The sequence below is a fragment of the Diabrotica virgifera genome, chromosome 7 (genome assembly GCF_917563875.1).
Source record: "Diabrotica virgifera virgifera chromosome 7, PGI_DIABVI_V3a".
NCBI lineage: Eukaryota > Metazoa > Arthropoda > Insecta > Coleoptera > Chrysomelidae > Diabrotica > Diabrotica virgifera.
This window is the reverse complement of record NC_065449.1, coordinates 228650215-228670072: the sequence shown is the minus strand read 5'-3', so window position 1 is coordinate 228670072 and position 19858 is coordinate 228650215. Positions and strand designations below refer to the sequence as shown.

At 34.4% G+C, this 19858-nt stretch overlaps 1 protein-coding gene across 3 annotated transcripts in view; it reads left to right on the top strand.

The window, feature by feature from the left end:
• LOC114344394 (JNK-interacting protein 3) overlaps window positions 1–19858 on the top strand; it is a 123841-nt gene that overhangs the window by 58457 nt on the left and 45526 nt on the right. For all 3 annotated transcript variants that reach the window (XM_028295242.2, XM_028295226.2, XM_028295233.2), the window contains 6 exons: window positions 2425–2708; window positions 9075–9626; window positions 13231–13595; window positions 13784–14036; window positions 18065–18200; window positions 18306–18593. In XM_028295242.2, coding sequence (XP_028151043.2) covers window positions 2425–2708; window positions 9075–9626; window positions 13231–13595; window positions 13784–14036; window positions 18065–18200; window positions 18306–18593 — 1878 coding nt within the window. The remainder of the gene's footprint in view (window positions 1–2424; window positions 2709–9074; window positions 9627–13230; window positions 13596–13783; window positions 14037–18064; window positions 18201–18305; window positions 18594–19858) is intronic.

Below are 19858 nucleotides of genomic sequence, written 5' to 3'. Positions count from 1 at the left end.
GTTAAGTATTTTTATTGTTTTATTAGTCTAAGATCCGATGTAAGAACGACGTTCACTGATCTGTTAATTAATAAAAATTATTTGATATGTAATTTAGTATGTTAAAAATTATATGGAACAAGGGGTGTCCGATATAATTTTGTCCAGACTATTATTAATTATAATTAAAACATGACTTTTTGTTTTTTTATAAATTTTACTAAATTATTTTCGTCCCGGGCTGATATTTATTATTTTTGATTTTTTGGATCACTCTAAACAAAAAAGGTCTTTTGTAATTTTTCTCTTAAGTGGATCGTTTTTGAGTTATAAACAATTTAAAACTAAAAATAACGAAAAATGACGATTTCCAAGGTTTAAAAACACATTTCAAATTTTTGATATTACGAAATACGTAAATTCAAGTTCAAACCTTAATCAGTTCTTGATAAGTATTTTGGGCTTATTTCATTGTTATATAAATATCATGCTTATTTTAATACATTGTTTTTTACTTGCTAATGCAACTATAGGAGGGTCTTTCCAAGGAACCTTCCTCATTACCACTTAAAAAAATACATATACACTCCTGGCCAAAAAAATCGGGACACCTTAAAAATGGGTCATTTTTGATGTATCGAATCTCCTAAACCTGTTGTCCGATATTAGTGATTTTTTTAGTATGTTATAGCCTTATTCTTTAAGAATCTCGATGTAGTAATACTGTTGCTGAACATGTAAATGTCATTATATACCGGGTGTAACAATAATACTGTGTTTTTCCTCAAAGTTCGGAACACCCTGTGGAATATTCTAGTATTTAAAAAATATTGAAATTAAAACTCAATTGTAGCCTTAGGCTTTCTTAACATTCTGCTTTATGACTCATTCGCTAATGTTGGATAATCAAAAAGTTAGGTACTTTGACAACTAGCCTGTTCTTCATCAATACAGGGTGTTTCTAAATATGTGCGACAAACTTTAAGGGTTAATTCTACATGAAAAAATAATGACAGTTTGCTTTATAAACATATGCCCGCAAATGCTTCGTTTTCGAAATACGGGATGTTGAATTTTTTCTTACAAACTGATGATTTATTTATTGGTCTATAACCGGTTGAGGTATGCAAATGAAATTTGGTATGTTTTAAGAGGTAGTTATTTTATACTTTTTGACATACAACTAAAAATTTTATATTCACCATTGTCGTGCATACAGGGTATATGACCCTTATGCACGCCAATGGTGAATATAACATACATAATTGTACGTCAAAAAATGCGCAATAACTACCTCTTAAAACCTACTAAATTTCATTTGAATAACTCGACCGGTTGTAGAGCAATAAATAAATCGTCAGTGTGTAAGAAAAAATTCAACATCCCGTATCTAGGAAATGAAACATTTGCAGACATATGTTCATAAATCAAACGGTCATTATTTTTTCATGCAGAATTACCCCTTAAAGTTTGTCGCGCTTTTTTAGAAACACACTGTATTGATGAACAACATGGCTTGTTGTCAAAGTACCTAACTTTTTGATTATCCAACATTAGTGAATGAGCCATAAAGCAGAATGTTAAGAAAGGCTAAGGCTACAATTGACTTTTAATTTCAATATTTTTTAAATGCTAGAATATTCCACAGGGTGTTACGAAGTTTCAGGAAAAAACACAGTATTATTGTTACACCCGGTATACAATGACATTTACCTGTTCAGCAACACTATTACTACATCCATATTCTTAGAGAATAAGACTATAACATATTAAAAAAAAATCACTAAAATCGGACAGTAGGTTTCGGAGATTCGAGACATCAAAAATGACCTATTTTTAAGGTGTCTCGATTTTTTTGGCCAGGAGTGTATTTTAGAATAAAACATAGCAAAAATTCTTATCAGCACCTGATAGAAGAAGGTTTGAACTTGAATTTAGGTATTTGATGATTGTGTTTTTGTGTCTTGAAAATCATCATTTTTGTTCTTTTTTCAGTTTTAAATTGTTAATAACTCGAAAACGGTCAATTTCAGAAGAAAAATTACAAAAGTCCTTTTTGTTTAGAATGATCCAAAAAATCTAAAGAAATATCTGCACGGGCCGAAAAAATTTTAGTACAATAATTTATATAAACAAGTCATTTTCTAATTATTAATTAATTATAATCTGGACAAAATTATATGGGCCCCTCTTGTTATTTATAATTTTTAACATAGTAAATTACATATCAAATAATTTTTATTCCCTAAGCAGATCGGTGAACGTCGTTCTTATATCGGATCCTCTACTTTATTTGTTTTTGTTTTTTTTTATGATTTTGTATTACGTAGGAGCCAATCAATTGTAAAAAAAATGGTGTACACAGAGAAAGATTGACAGTAGTTACAAAATGTAAGTACTACTTTGAAAAGTATCATTAGGGGTAATAAATAATTCCATTTTTAGGTTCGGACAAGTTGGTTCTCCGAAAAGCGTTGGAAAGAAAGGACCAATACCGACAAGTGAGGGCGCATGTGAAGAAGGAAGACGGCAGGTTACAAGCTTATGGATGGAGCCTGCCTGGGAAAGTAGGTTCGGCCAATTCGCAAGGACGACAAAGTAGTGGGGGAGTACCTGTTCCAGTACCGGTCTATTGTCGACCGTTGGCGGAGACTACGCCAGAAATGAAGATTTGGTGCGCTGCCGGAGTTAATTTGATGGGAGGATATACCAAAGATGGAGGATTGATGGTAAGATAGGGGGTTAGAAGTACATACAATAAATTAATTTTAGGGCAGATACATCTTCTTTTTCTTCTTTAGGTGCAGTCTCCCTATCATCATCAGTCAGTATCTTTACTCTATATACCGCTATTCTGAAGAGTTCTATTGAACTGTATTTAAACCAGTCCCTCAAACGACACTCTCGTTATCCCGTAATTGAAGGTCTTTATTGCAGAAAATTGTTTTCATTTTTACAAACCCATTTCTTGCGTTTCTATTCTGGCCTTTATTTCTGTTGTTTGATCATTATTTTCTGAAATCCAGGTTACCAGATATTTGTATTTTTCAACCCTTTCTATCGGTACATATCTGCCAAATGTATGTTCGTTTGTATACTTGTTTTCTTTGTTATCAAGTCTTCTTTATATAATAATAAAAATGTGTACCATTTTTATTCGGCTGCAATACGAAGGAAAACAATCTTACTTCTTAATTAGAATAAGGAGTGCAGCCAGTCCCTTTAACTGCAGTTTTCTGCTCTTATTGGAGCGTCATCAGAAGGAACGTAGGCACTGTTCTCCTTAATCCAATCAAATTGCATCGAAAGGTTTTCCCAAATATTGCAGCCAAAGTGATGGTAATGGGTGGCTAGCGCCATCTGGCCGTAAAAATACGAAGCAAGTTTTCAATCCTAATAGCAAATAATTAATATTGAAAAATATCAAAAATCACTAAAAGATTTTTAAATTGAAAACTTACTGGTACATCCCCATGTATACGCCTCCAAGACTTCTACAATTTGCAAGTCATATGGATGCTGCAGTAAAGACGATAGGGAAGGAATTCTAAACCTTGCAATTCAAATCCCCCGTCTGCAGCCGGCTAGGAACTGAAAGATGCACCATAGTTACTCTACTGAGTAATACGAAAATAAAATAATAAAAATGTGTACCATTTTTATTCGGCTGCAATACGAAGGAAAAACAATCTTACTTCTTAATTAGAATAAGGAGTGCAGCCAGTCCCTTTAACTGCAGTTTTCTGCTCTTATTGGAGCGTCATCAGAAGGAACGTAGGCACTGTTCTCCTTAATCCAATCAAATTGCATCGAAAGGTTTTCCCAAATATTGCAGCCAAAGTGATGGTAATGGGTGGCTAGCGCCATCTGGCCGTAAAAATACGAAGCAAGTTTTCAATCCTAATAGCAAATAATTAATATTGAAAAATATCAAAAATCACTAAAAGATTTTTAAATTGAAAACTTACTGGTACATCCCCATGTATACGCCTCCAAGACTTCTACAATTTGCAAGTCATATGGATGCTGCAGTAAAGACGATAGGGAAGGAATTCTAAACCTTGCAATTCAAATCCCCCGTCTGCAGCCGGCTAGGAACTGAAAGATGCACCATAGTTACTCTACTGAGTAATACGAAAATAAAATAATAAAAATGTGTACCATTTTTATTCGGCTGCAATACGAAGGAAAAACAATCTTACTTCTTAATTAGAATAAGGAGTGCAGCCAGTCCCTTTAACTGCAGTTTTCTGCTCTTATTGGAGCGTCATCAGAAGGAACGTAGGCACTGTTCTCCTTAATCCAATCAAATTGCATCGAAAGGTTTTCCCAAATATTGCAGCCAAAGTGATGGTAATGGGTGGCTAGCGCCATCTGGCCGTAAAAATACGAAGCAAGTTTTCAATCCTAATAGCAAATAATTAATATTGAAAAATATCAAAAATCACTAAAAGATTTTTAAATTGAAAACTTACTGGTACATCCCCATGTATACGCCTCCAAGACTTCTACAATTTGCAAGTCATATGGATGCTGCAGTAAAGACGATAGGGAAGGAATTCTAAACCTTGCAATTCAAATCCCCCGTCTGCAGCCGGCTAGGAACTGAAAGATGCACCATAGTTACTCTACTGAGTAATACGAAAATAAAATAATAAAAATGTGTACCATTTTTATTCGGCTGCAATACGAAGGAAAAACAATCTTACTTCTTAATTAGAATAAGGAGTGCAGCCAGTCCCTTTAACTGCAGTTTTCTGCTCGTATTGGAGCGTCATCAGAAGGAACGTAGGCACTGTTCTCCTTAATCCAATCAAATTGCATCGAAAGGTTTTCCCAAATATTGCAGCCAAAGTGATGGTAATGGGTGGCTAGCGCCATCTGGCCGTAAAAATACGAAGCAAGTTTTCAATCCTAATAGCAAATAATTAATATTGAAAAATATCAAAAATCACTAAAAGATTTTTAAATTGAAAACTTACTGGTACATCCCCATGTATACGCCTCCAAGACTTCTACAATTTGCAAGTCATATGGATGCTGCAGTAAAGACGATAGGGAAGGAATTCTAAACCTTGCAATTCAAATCCCCCGTCTGCAGCATCCATATGACTTGCAAATTGTAGAAGTCTTGGAGGCGTATACATGGGGATGTACCAGTAAGTTTTCAATTTAAAAATCTTTTAGTGATTTTTGATATTTTTCAATATTAATTATTTGCTATTAGGATTGAAAACTTGCTTCGTATTTTTACGGCCAGATGGCGCTAGCCACCCATTACCATCACTTTGGCTGCAATATTTGGGAAAACCTTTCGATGCAATTTGATTGGATTAAGGAGAACAGTGCCTACGTTCCTTCTGATGACGCTCCAATAAGAGCAGAAAACTGCAGTTAAAGGGACTGGCTGCACTCCTTATTCTAATTAAGAAGTAAGATTGTTTTTCCTTCGTATTGCAGCCGAATAAAAATGGTACACATTTTTATTATTTTATTTTCGTATTACTCAGTAGAGTAACTATGGTGCATCTTTCAGTTCCTAGCCGGCTGCAGACGGGGGATTTGAATTGCAAGGTTTAGAATTCCTTCCCTATCGTCTTTACTGCAGCATCCATATGACTTGCAAATTGTAGAAGTCTTGGAGGCGTATACATGGGGATGTACCAGTAAGTTTTCAATTTAAAAATCTTTTAGTGGTTTTTGATATTTTTCAATATTAATTATTTGCTATTAGGATTGAAAACTTGCTTCGTATTTTTACGGCCAGATGGCGCTAGCCACCCATTACCATCACTTTGGCTGCAATATTTGGGAAAACCTTTCGATGCAATTTGATTGGATTAAGGAGAACAGTGCCTACGTTCCTTCTGATGACGCTCCAATAAGAGCAGAAAACTGCAGTTAAAGGGACTGGCTGCACTCCTTATTCTAATTAAGAAGTAAGATTGTTTTTCCTTCGTATTGCAGCCGAATAAAAATGGTACACATTTTTATTATTTTATTTTCGTATTACTCAGTAGAGTAACTATGGTGCATCTTTCAGTTCCTAGCCGGCTGCAGACGGGGGATTTGAATTGCAAGGTTTAGAATTCCTTCCCTATCGTCTTTACTGCAGCATCCATATGACTTGCAAATTGTAGAAGTCTTGGAGGCGTATACATGGGGATGTACCAGTAAGTTTTCAATTTAAAAATCTTTTAGTGATTTTTGATATTTTTCAATATTAATTATTTGCTATTAGGATTGAAAACTTGCTTCGTATCTTCTTTATATTTATTTATACTTTTCACCGAAACTGCTTGTATTGTTTAGTAGTAGTTGGAATTGTTCAGCAGAGCTAGCCATAATCCCGGTGTTATCTGCATATCTTATGTTATTAATAATTCTTCTGTTAATTATTATTCCTTCACTTTCAGATAGTCATGCTTCTTTAAAAACGGATTCACTATATACGTTGAATAGTCCCTGTCTAACTCCTATCCTGATTTCAGTAAAGGTTTGTTATTATTCTTAAGTCCCTTTCGTCTATGTCTTTTGTCTTTAGAATTTGGACTATTTCTTTGTATCCTACTTTGTCAAATGCTTTTTCAAAATCAACGTGGCAAACATGCACATCCACATTCATTTCTATGCATCTTTGAGCTATCATATTAAAAGCAAATAACGCCTCGGTGGTGTCTAGTCTATTTCTGAACCCAAACTAACTAATATCCCAGATAGCAATATAAACTTGTTTCAAACTTGCAACAAGTTTGATACATCAAACATGAAAACTTGCTGCAGGTTTGCCATGACAACATTGCAAATTTGCAGCAAGTTTAAATCAAACTTGCTAGTTAGTGTGACAAACTTGCATGAAGTTTGTTTTGTCAAACTTGATACAAACTTGATATATTAAACTTGCTAAAGGTTTGTTTTTGTTTTGTTGCATGAAGTTTGTTTTTTCAGACTTGGTACAAACTTGCTTAAGGTTTGTTTTGACATACTAGCCACAATTTGAATAAAACAATGTGAACAAAAAATACAATATCATTTTATATAACTATTTATTCAGTAATCACTCAACTAAAATACAATCTATTGTCTTAAATTATTTATTGGAACTTACATTAAACCCGCTAGCTTCAGATTCCGATGCTCAGTTTTGTCTATAAGCTCTGAAACAATTTAAAAGAAATTGTTATAAACTGTTGCTATGTGAACAGAATTAATATTTTCCTATTAAAAGAGATAAAAAGATGTTAAAGTAACAATTTTACAATAAAACCTAAAACTTATTTATATATAATATATTTATTTTAGATAGTATGTATGTAAATACTGCTAGAAGTTCCGAAAAACATAAAAAAACTTACCTCAATTTCACCAAAGCAAAAAGAATACCAATCTGTACCTAATCACCACAAGCAGGTGGGTCTATGAAAAACTGAAGAAAAGAAGCTTCAGCTTAGTAATTAAAGTAATAGTCTCGGAGAATTGTACGGTAAATTAAAAACTCAAAGAGAAATAATATCAACATAGGATAGGACATAACTACAAATTATCACCGCTTGGCAGTTTACTTTTCCCGTGTTGCCAGCTGTCGAGTAAGCTTTTTCCCTCAACGTACCTGAAAAATTCCCCCTTTTATGATAAAATTCCCTCCTATGCTCCTGTTTAAAAAAATCTGTGAAAATATGTTGAATTATTTTCAAATATTTTGTTTTTTTTTTAATATCATACAATTTGGACTGGAGAAAATATTCCCTTGTAAGTTAATTTTTTCCCTTTTATGTTGAAAATTCTCGCAAAAACGGAAATTTACCTCCGGTGGCAACACTTTCGTTTTCGTGGGCGTGACATCAGTCAGGGTAACGAACGAAACCGAACCGACCGTAACGTGTAAGTTAACCAAATAGATGGCACGCGTGACGTGGCTTTGCAACTGTACGCTTGCAGCAAAGTTGCTACGAACTTGAATCATCACCTTTGTCATAACAATATTGCAGCAAACTTGACACAAACTTGCCTCGTCATATTTGACGCAGCAATTTAAAATCAAAGAAGAATCAAACTTGCCACAAGTTTACATGCTATCTGTAATAACTTATTAATGATATTATTCTGTATTCACTGCAGTCTTTAGCGTTTTTATTTTTAGTAGGTATATCGCAGAAGGTGGAGAGTAAACATTGTTTCGGTATATATCCTATTTTGTGTATTATGTTAAACATGTTTCCTATAATGTATAACTGTTTTATCATTTATGCATTTTAAGCTTTCTACTGGGGTTTGGTCTGAACCTAGTGCTTTGCCATTTTTGCTGGTTTTTAATGTCATTTTAATTTCCTGTTTTAATATTCTTAAAACCACACTATCTTCTACTTCTACTTCCATCTATTATGTTCTCTTGTCTGTGATGTATTACTCATTGATGTATTCTGTTCATATATTTAATTTTTCATTGGTATTCAACACTAGTTTTCTATTTGTATCTTTTTATCTTCCCGGTTTTCTTTTTCTATTGTTGTGAGTTAATTCGTTAATTTTTGGGTATGTTAAAACTATCAAGCCCTCTTGTTCTGTCTATCAAGTTCTGCGCATTGTTCTTTTAACCATTCTTCTTTCGCTTGCTTAATTTTGTATTTTATTTATTTATCTACTTTTTTGTATGTACATCTGATCTGATTATCTTTGTTTTTATATTGACGTCTTTCTTCCATTAAATCTAAACTTTCCTACGTCATCCATTGTGTCAGAAGTTCTTTTTGATTTTATATAATAATATTCTGTCTTTATTTTGTATCCATTTCAGTATTTTGCAGAGTTTGTTCCTTAACATTCATTAATCAATTGTTGATTTCATCTGTCAGATACATCTTGCATAGTAGCAAATGTTAAGTATTCAATAATATCTACTACAATACAACCGTATTATTGTTTTGTAGTTTTACCTTTATATTTCTCGATATAATTGAGGATTTACGAAAGATATTATGGTCAAAATAGCACCTGTTGAGAGTGCAAATTGAGGTTTATCTCTGCGGTAGTGTTATTTTCCACCTTTTGGTTGTAGTATATGAAGTTCAGTTTTTAGTTGTATGATCTAATTTCAGGTTGGAGGCAGCGTTTTTTATTCCGATGAGCCAAAATCTCCCTCGCCAAAACCTCAAAACGAAATGGAAACCCTCGACCAGGAACTAAACTATGGCAAAGACGGTGCTCTGCTGGAAACTCGCCTCTCATCGTACGTTTGGATATGCACTACCACCCAAATCATAGGTACCAACTCCCAAACTCAATCCGCTAGTCTAGTGACCGTCATCGACGCGAATAACCCTGCCGAACTCCTCAACAGCTTCGGAGTATGTTCAGGTCATGTCCTCTGCATCGCCAGCGTTCCAGGTGCTAGTCCAAGTGATTATGAAGATAATCTGCCCAAGATTGAATGCGAGTGTAGTGAGGTAAATGTAAGTAAAGATAATGAATCATCTGATGGCAACGAAAAGGAAAAAGGAGAGACTGGAAACGGCAGCAATAATAAAAACACTGAAGATACTTCTAGTCAAGATGTGTTTGATAGTCCAGCTCATAGACAGTCTAATAATAAACCAAAACCAGTAACAATAAACTCTAGATGTCAAGAAGAACAGACGGAAATGGCGTTGGTGAGTTAACATCTACTTTAGAGCTAACAAGCGATCCACAATTATTTTCATCCAAGCTATCCGAGCAAAAAATTACGTATGTCTTGTTTTAATCTGAATTTGTACCATTGGTCTATAGACTAATTTTGATTAACATTGTAAAACATAAAAAAATCAGCCAAAACCTTTAACACAACTTGAATCATAAACCAAAAAAAATAACAAAATTATAAGTAAGAATAATAAATAAAATTGAAGAAAATGCTGTAATGTCCACCACCAACATCTCTATATAACGCAACTCTTCTTCTCATTGAGTGTATAACATTGTTTAGGGCCCACGGAGTATTATTTAATTGAAAAATAAACATAATTCAGATTTGATTACAGAACACACATCTACTATGTGCTTATACTTTGTAGCCAGCCTAGACACGTTAAATTAAACAAACAAAAAAATATATATATTCAACCAGTGCAGTTATGTAGCAATCCTAAACAGGTGCAACATTTATGTAAGTCATAGGCATGATGATCTTGGTGCTACTTTTCGGGGTGCCCCGGTAAGCTACGGTCTTCAAAGATTGAAAGGGGTGGGTTTTTAACTTAACATTTACTATTAAAAGATATTGGGCGCCATTAATAAATCAAAATAAAACTACTACAATGTGCCTATCCAAAATTAAAGAAAGTTACTTGCAATGTCGTTCCATCTGATATAGGTTGGTACTTACCATTGCGCTCGTAAATTGTCTGTACTCCTCTCCAACAATAAGGATAAGAGATGTAGTGTGCAAAAGAAAAATACGGATAAAAGTTATAACATAATAGTCGTTTATTTATAGAAAAATTAAAAAAGCAAAAATGAATTGAAATGAATAAAAAAAAATTAAGTCCTTTACGAGTATGATTGTTCAAAAAAAAATAAACAGTTTATTACGAGTACCTGGTGACCTGGGACTGCATTGATGACTAGAGCTAACGTGGATCTGGCATAGCTCAGCTGGAACTATTGTTACCAAACACTTTTCACGTAACACTTTACATTTGTTTGATCTAAAGTTCTATTTCACAAAAATTTTATGATATGAGATTAAAATTCCAAAGTTTTTGTTTTATTTTTACAAAAAGTAACTGCTAATTATTGATTGTTAATGGAATATTCCAACATTGAAACGATGTAAACATAGCAAAATTTTATTTAAAAAAAATGAGTTTTTTTATTTTATTTAAAAGTTGGGAAACTCGCTCCGCGAACTTGTATTAATTTCTTCTTAAGAACAACATAACAGACTGTTCCTTCTAATACACGGAACTAGACACAAAACATACTATCGTGGTATTCACTGTAACCAACATTTGTTTTCTCACTAAGAAAACAGACTAAATAGATTGGAGTTCATTCCATCTGATAACTCAACTTGTCTCGCAGACAAAAACCAAAACTGTTTCGCGGACTATACCAATCGGTCCGCGCCTCTGCTCTGTCGTAGCTAAATCTTCTCTCCTTCTCTCGTCCTCCTTCAAGACAAGATCCCTTTCGAACACAGAAATTACACTCCCATTCTGGCAATCACCAGATAAAAGAAACCAAATATTTCTTCCACCATTAAAATAGCCAGGGTATGTTACTAAGTCACACCCCGCTAAAAGCGTGGATATTCTTTTGACCAATAAAAAAAATACTCAATATTCGTAAGTAGTCTTTTTCGGTTCTCACCAAAATGTTAACTCAGCTCTGTCGACTTAACCTCGACTCAAAGACACTTGAAAATCTGATCGCTACTGTGGAATGTATTTGTATAAACATTCTGGCTCCAAAGTAAATAGAATTCAGACTCTAAGACTCCTCATTGAAGAGATTATGATCAAAATCCTTTTGTAATCTGCCACGATACGAACTTAAAAGATAAATCATATATACAGACCGTGGGATATAAAAAAAGAATTTCGCGGTATTACACATGCGTTTAATTTATTCCTCACTACAGGATCGGACCTGATATATTTATACGACTATAAAAAACATCCATTGGGACCGTTACACCGTATTTCGGTTTAACCTTACCCTCTTCAGAGCACCGTGTAGATTTAATTCTTCAATATGATTCTTTATTCTTCTCCACAGGAGTTTTAAAAATTGATTTTTTTTAATGTGGCCACAGAAAGAAATCGCCGGGAGTCAAATCACAGGATCGAGAGGGGAATATAATAGGCGTATTTAAACGTATGACCCTATTGTCGAAAAAGTCCATAATAAAATTCAAATTTTGCAGCGTTGTATGAATTAGAGCCCCGTCTTGCTGAACCTATCCTTCTAATAATAATTCATCATCCATTAATTAATTTATAAATGGAGTTAAAATTTCTTGACTGTATCTTTCAGCATTTAGAATCCCTTCGAAAAATATGGGTCCTACAATACGTCGCTTGCTTATAGCAGCCGAAACCCAAGTTTCTGTGGATATAAAGGCGTTTCAATAAAATAATGGGGGCTATCTGCACTCCACATCCTCATATTCGGAGAATTTGTGCACCCAGAAAGATGAAACGAACATCCGTCAGTAAAAAAGTTTTACCTAATACGTCATCATTATTATTGAGATTGTTCAGAAACCAATTACGGAAGGCTAGCCTTTTGGGGATAGTCGTTTTGTGATTTCATGGAAGGCTTGTAAACGATACGGATGAAAATGTAAATCTTGCTTAAGAATACGCTGGCAAGTTCCGTATGAAAGATCTATCTGTTGATGTAAATGCCGAATTGATGTATGTGGTTGATCTACAATAACTGTTCTGATCAGTTCAATGTTCTCTTTAGTTCGCATTTTAGGCCTGCCTGCCCCTGGCTTGTGAGATACGCTTCCCGTTTCCCTATAAACATTTACAACGCGACGAATAGTTCTGCAAAAGACGTCATAATGAACTGCAACATTGGGAAATTCTTCAACAAAATCTTCAAAAGCATCTCGGTTGGAGTAAACCAAGCGGTCTAACTGTGTATAATTTTACATGCATCTGATCTGCGACTGAACTGACGTCACATACTGTTTACAATTTCTGACGTGAAGTTGGCATCGATAGGGGTTTTGTGGTTAATAAATAATAAATATTTTATTTGGTGACATATTTTAATGTAAAATACATTGTAAAACAGGTAACATTATGTATTAAGGAAATATTAAGTCAATAATTTAATGCATTCCTGTTGGTAAATCAAGAAATTATTCCGGAAACCAAGAGTCGGCAATTGTTATGTCAAGTTATTAGCTACTTTTTATCAGCTACTTTGGACGCCAGAATTTTGCTCATAGGTTCTATCCTGGGTGTTTTTATATCAATGGAGTAAACCCATTCTCCGTTAATTCTTTGGCTATTTCTAAAATATATTTCGAGCATAGATAGCTTTAGTTCATCCGTGAAAACCATTTGTAATAATAATTTTGTTTACCAAAACTTAAAAAGTCAAAGTTGACGTAAACTGACAAGTATACATATCTGAATTAATGATAGACATGCGCTGTATAGGTATCTCTGTCCTTCAGAACCCACTACGATGACAATAATTTTGGATCAGTGGATGTATATAAATTTAGATTTAAATTTAAATTCACTTTCATTTCAGCTTGGTAAAATTATATATGTCGACAAAGACGAATCAGTTGTAAATAGGAGGGATAAATATGCCAAACAAGAAAACGTTAATTGTGATAATAATAGTAAAGATAATTTAGATGAAACTAATGCGTCTTGTGATAACAATAGCGGCGGTGAAGGTTCTAATGCTGAAACCAGCTCAAAAAATACTCAGTCAACAGAAAGTGATAGTACTCAAAATGAGGAACCTCAAAATCAAGAGGTCATGTCCAGTGTATTGGCTACCATGTGGATGGGCGACGAAGAAGGAAATATTTATATTCATTCTTCGGTAGCGAATTGGGCTCAGTGTCTGCACACTGTTAAAATGAAAGACGCTGTTATATCAATAGTGTAAGTATGAATCAAATTATTTTATTTTTCTTATTTTGTATATTTCTGTATATTTTTTCTTTTTGCTGGAATTCGAATTTATTCGTCCTTCATTGGTCCTTCCAGCCGGATTGTGACACTGAGTTACTAAATTTTTATTTTTTAAGTACATACTTTATTTTAGAACCTATAAAATATTGTATTTTTAGCCATCTAAATGGAAGAGTAGTAGTGGCATTGGCTTGTGGTCAAGTCGCTGTTTTTAGAAGAGATTCAGAAGGTGAGTGGGACTTGTCGCAATATCATTTAGTACACATTGGTCTTCCTCACCAATCTGTACGTCAATTGGCTGTGGTAGGAGACAAAATTTGGTGCGGATATAGAAATAAAATACACGTGTTACAACCTCATGATATGCAGATTATCCACACGTTGGAAGCGCATCCAAGGCGAGAGAGTCCGGTAAGTTTTTCTAATTACTTTTTTATTTACTTAAAATCTTGTTCGGTGTTGTTGATTTCTATCTATCTCAAAAGTGAGGATATACTGTCAATAAGGGTTTTGAATCAGAATGAATGTTTAGCAACCGTTCTTGAACCCCCTGATAGACTTATCCTTGAAGCTACTTAAATGTTTTGTATTTCTATGGCAACTTCAAACTGTTTTTATATCTAATTGTTAAACGTAAAGAAACGTAACGAAACATACAGGGTAGAAAAGCCATATGATGAACAAACATCTCATATACAATACCATACTTAAAAGTGTAATCACATATGGCAGTGAAGTTTGGCCATTGAACAGAAAAAATGTTACTAGGAACAGAAATGGATTTCTGGAGAAGAGCAGCAGGCAAATCAAGAAGAGATCTGATACCATAATATGAGAGTCACACATACAATTGATTACATTAAATAAAACAACTGATCTGCCGTCCTCAAATAAAACGCGGTATGTGCAGCCAAGTTAAAACCGAGAAATCGGCTCTTAAAGTTCTTTCTCGGGACTCTATATGTTTTGACAACTTTTTAACGCAAAACATGTTCTAATGATAGTTGAACAATGTTTAAAAATATATTCTTAAAAAAATCATGTTTTTATCAAAGCTGTAAATAAAAAGCCATATATCGCGTTCTAATTGAGCAGCTGACATATTACTGGATTAGAAATAGTGCCGTATCTGCGTTATATTTACAAATAGGATTTTTTAAAAGGAAGAATAGTTACCAAAAAAGAAAAATAAATAGCTTATAATTGTTTATTATATACGCAAAATACCTACATGTCATAAATGTTCAAAACACGAAGTCGCAACACGAGTCTCGATAAAAACGCGGTAAATGCGCTATGCTCAATTAAATCGCGGCAAGTACATGATATTCGCTAGCACATACCGCTTTTTAGTTCAGTACTCTGTAGATACCGCATTTTAATTAAACAACTATTAAAATTTAGCACAGACGGCATATTCCAATTTGTTTATTTTGGTAGTAAATAAAATGATACGGCTTTTAGACATTGCAGAAGCATAAATAAGGCCACAAGGAAACCACATATAGCAAAAACTCGATTTTCAATATTTTTGCAGATACCGCGTTTAAATTGAGGACGGCAGTAATATAGTACGGTCATGTACAGAAAATGCCAAATGACAGGCGCCCTAAACAGATTTTGACTTTGCACCACAAGGGAGAAGTAAAAGAGGAAGGCCGAGAAGAAGCTGGAGGGAGGGAATTGAAAAAGAACTAGAAGAAACAGAAGTAAATCCCTCCAGGTCTATGGTTAAACAGAGAAGAATGGCGGTTAGGAATTGGAAGGCGTCGGAGAACGCTGTAAACCGATAGTATTAGTAGTGTTAAAAACCACTTTCTTCTTCCTAGCCTTCTATCGTCCATTGTTGGACATAGGCCTCTCCCAACTCCTTCCATCGATCTTTATCATTAGCAACATACTTCCAATTTGTTTCGACTATTCTTTGGTCTCATCTTTGGTCTTCCTCTTGGTCGTCAACCTTTGTAGGGTCTCCAATGTTGTATTGTGGCGTTCCAAAGATGGTGTTTTTGTCTATCAGTGTTGCCTGCGAAGCTCAATGTGAGTATGGCAGTTTTTGTTTTGATATCTTCAACTTTTGTTTGTGATCTTACCCAGTCGTTCCTCTTTCTATCTGACAGTGTTCTTCCCATTACCATTTCTGTTGTGGCTAGCTTGTTCATATTTGCCCAGGTTATATTCCAGATTTGACAAACAACTTTGCTAATTTTTAAATATATATAATATAGCTCAACAGGCCTTAAAGGCCAATGGCTTCTTTGCTCACTTTTAATATCCTTCACATCTAAGGCCAATTGTTTTAGTATTTCCATCATCTCATCTTCTCTTTCGACTCCACTTCCTTTTCTTGTAGTTGTATCTACCTGTCTACTTTTCTTCACGACCCCTTTCTTCCCCTCTTCATCTCCTCTTCGCATTCTCTTGCCCTCGTTCGTCAGTTCGTCGGACGACATTTTTATTTTTGCTCCGCTTTCCCCCGGTAATAAGTCGTTTATCAAAACTAGCGTAAGAAGTCTATTCTGCTTCGTCCGCTGAGAGACGAAACCCGTATCCACCTATTAATACCAGTTCTTTTTGAATTGTGCGTTATACATACACCGCGCTAAGAGCCACGTCCAGGTCGACCCTTCAGAGACGTGACCCTTCTCAGTGTTGTTGGAATTTACCGTATTTTAAATTTAAATTTTCAACGAAAACTTTTCGTTTATAAATTTGCAAAAGTCTGTGTGTTATTGCCGCTCCTGCAATACTTAGAGCAGATGTATCGATGGATTCTTATGTAGTTTTGTCTTCTGAATCCAAATCTGAAACCGGCATTTCGATATCTCTAACCGTCTTCGAGATAATCGACCACAAAATCTAAAATGTGACGTCACAATCCGGTTATTTCCTACCACGCACTAAACGTCAGCTGAAATCTTTGATTAGGAAGTAGGCTACTTTTCAACGAAAACTTTTCGTTTATAAATTTGCAAAAGTCTGTGTGTTATTGCGTTGCCGCTCCTGCAATACTTAGAGCAGATGTATCGATGGATTCTTACGTAGTTTTGTCTTCTGAATCCAAATCTGAAAACGGCATTTCGATATCTCTAACCGTCTTCGAGATAATCGACCTCATACTCTAAAATGTGACGTCACAATCCGGTTATTTCCTACCACGCACTAAACGTCAGCTGAAATCTTTGATAAGGAAGTAGGCTACTTTTTTAATCTGAATTTGTTAAGCAAAGCAAATGTTATTATTTACATTTGAGTTGGACACTTCGTGAATGGCAAATTAAATTTTAAATTATTTAGCTATTAATAAAATATAAATGACATTTTATAGTGAATTTAATTATTATATAAAATAATATGTGTAATAAATGTATAAAAATACAATTTGAGTATATTTTGAAAGCAATAATACATATTATACTATATTAATAATGAATCAGTAGAAACGATTATATTTAAATTTGGTAAATAATTATTATAACTCCACCCGACCAGCGCACGACCACACAACTCAAAATACAAGTACGTAAATACGGTTGCGTGAAGTGTGGCGCAAATCCGTGGAATTTACGAGACTCGCTCGGTCTGTAGATCCAAGTAAAGTTCATCAGTAAAAAGTATCTTTATCATGTATGTATTATTTATTTTACAATATTGGAAAATTGTTATTTAAAATGTGGTTTGGAATAAAAAAGTATGTTCTGATATATGAAATTACATCCTTCTAATGGAAAAAAAAATTTGACGAATTTTCTCAAATTATGGATACCAACATCATTTTCATTTATAACTCTTGTATTTTTAATTTGACGAAGAAAAGTTATTCTTCATAAAAATCTCTTCTTTGTCTAAGATTTATGATGCAACCATCATGAATCAAATTTTATTAATTTTATACGAGGTATGTAAAAAATATGAATTTCGAGTAAAGTATCTTTATAGTTCACAACATTTAAATTAGAATGATATACTTGCACATTAAAACATAATTTTTAATTCTAAACAGCTTTTCGTAATAGCAATTTTCTATATTATGAATTTAAATACGTATATAAACAAAGTTTTCGTTATGATAATGCTCGCATTTTCAGCTTGTTTTTTATTAATTCACTATTATTTTGGAACGTTAGATCCCACCTCTATCTTTTAAAAGACCAAATTATCAGTTCCAGTTTTTACGCTAATTTAGATTTTAACTGTATAGGTTAAGCATAATGATATTGTAAGTGTACTTACAGTAATATAATTACGAATCCTTAATTTTTTGCCTCTTTCTATACACTGCGGCCACCTGTTTTCACTAGACACCCTGAATTTGAAATTTTGCTCGTGATAGCCCAAAAATTGAGTGATATCGCGGAGCTATTTCCAAACACGTTTACCAGTATCACGGTTGATAGAGATGTGTCATAATTTTTAAATATGTAATCATAAAATTTTAGGTCAGGCAAATGGCATGGCTAGGTGAAGGTGTTTGGGTGTCGATTCGATTGGATTCCACGCTAAGACTTTATCATGCGCATACATACCAACATCTACAGGATGTAGACATTGAACCTTATGTTAGTAAAATGTTAGGTGAGTTAAGTGATACCTACTGTCCAAATTAAAAAAGAAAAAAATGACAGGCTAATAAAGTCAAGAACCGATTTTTTATTTAGACATACCTTTTGTATTTTTCAGGAACGGGTAAATTAGGATTTTCTTTAGTTCGAATAACTAGTCTTCTTATTTCATCGAATCGGCTGTGGATCGGCACGAGTAATGGAGTAATAATTTCTGTACCATTGTCCGATGGTAATCCTGCCGCCCTCATTCCAAGAACCAGTTCGTTGCCGGGCCAAATGAACGTTAGATTTAGGCCAGTACCAGGAAATGCTCCACCATTCTGTACCATGGCGCATGCGCAGCTAAGTTTTCACGGGCACAGGGACAATGTTAAGTTCTTTGTAGCTGTACCTGGAAGTGGAGGTAAGGAAAATATTTTTTTTAATGTGTCAAAATCTGTTTCTTCTCTGGCCTTAACCCATTAATGGCCAAGCATTGAAATAATTAGATTTTTCGCAATTCAAGTTTATATACTTTATAAATAAAGGTATAAGAACAATATTTTACTTAAAATTATAAACAATAATAATTGCAATATACAAAAAAATAATGTTTCGTTAACGAAACTTTGGCATAATATAGGTACTTAGTAAATTGAAAGTTATACGTTTTATAGTGTGTAAATCAAATTTCTTAGTTTTATCAATTGAAAACTAAAGATATTGCTCCAATAGTTAATTATATAAAATAAAATGATTACTTGGCAGTATGGTAGTATGGCAGCAGCGTCATTATGGTATCTCATTTTTTATGGAAAGCACTAAAAAAGTCAGCGTTCAAGTGAACCTTGCATTTTCCGCACATATAAACAGAGTTAGTTTTGCACAGTCTGCACCGCCGTCTACGTCCCTCCTCTTCGCGAACGATATTATGACCAATGTGGTATATTGAATATCAGAAAGCAAACTTCCTTTAGAAGGACGACCCCATGCGGATGTGGATGGCGTTGGCTCTGGGTCTGATTCGGAGTCACCTTCTTTAGCAGCTGTTTTTACTGTAAATCTTTTTTCGTTCAATATCAGTGACAAACCCAACGAAGAACGGAATTGCAATTGGGAGACTCGAGGGTTATTCGCAATGTTGTAAATTCTCCATGAATTTACAACTGTGCAATCTACAAGGTTCATAAACAAGGGCCACCACCACTTTTTACTTCTTACTCGGATCCTGTAATTTGATACCAAATTATCTAGGAGACTTTGACCCCTTATGGCTACCTTCGTCCCCCACGCAGCGTTCCGCCCCTGAAGAGTTTACTTAGTTTGGTCACGATCTACCTATTCCCAAAGTTTGGTGCCCTATATCGATCACGAACGTCACAAAAACCCCTTATAATTTATATATTCACCCCTGCCCCCAACCCTTTGTCCGCCACGCAGCGTTCCGCCCTTGGAGATTTTTCTTAGTTACGTCATGATCTACTTATTCCTAAATTTTGGTGCACTATCTCGATCAAAAGCGTCAAAAAAAATAAAAATCGCGATTTTGACCCCTTATAACTACCCTCTTTCCCCGCTCTGATTTCAGTTCCTGGAGATTTTACTTAGTTATGTTATGGTCTGCTTATTCCCAAATTTTGGTGCACTATCTCTTTCATGAATGTCACAAAAAACCCTTATAATTTTTAT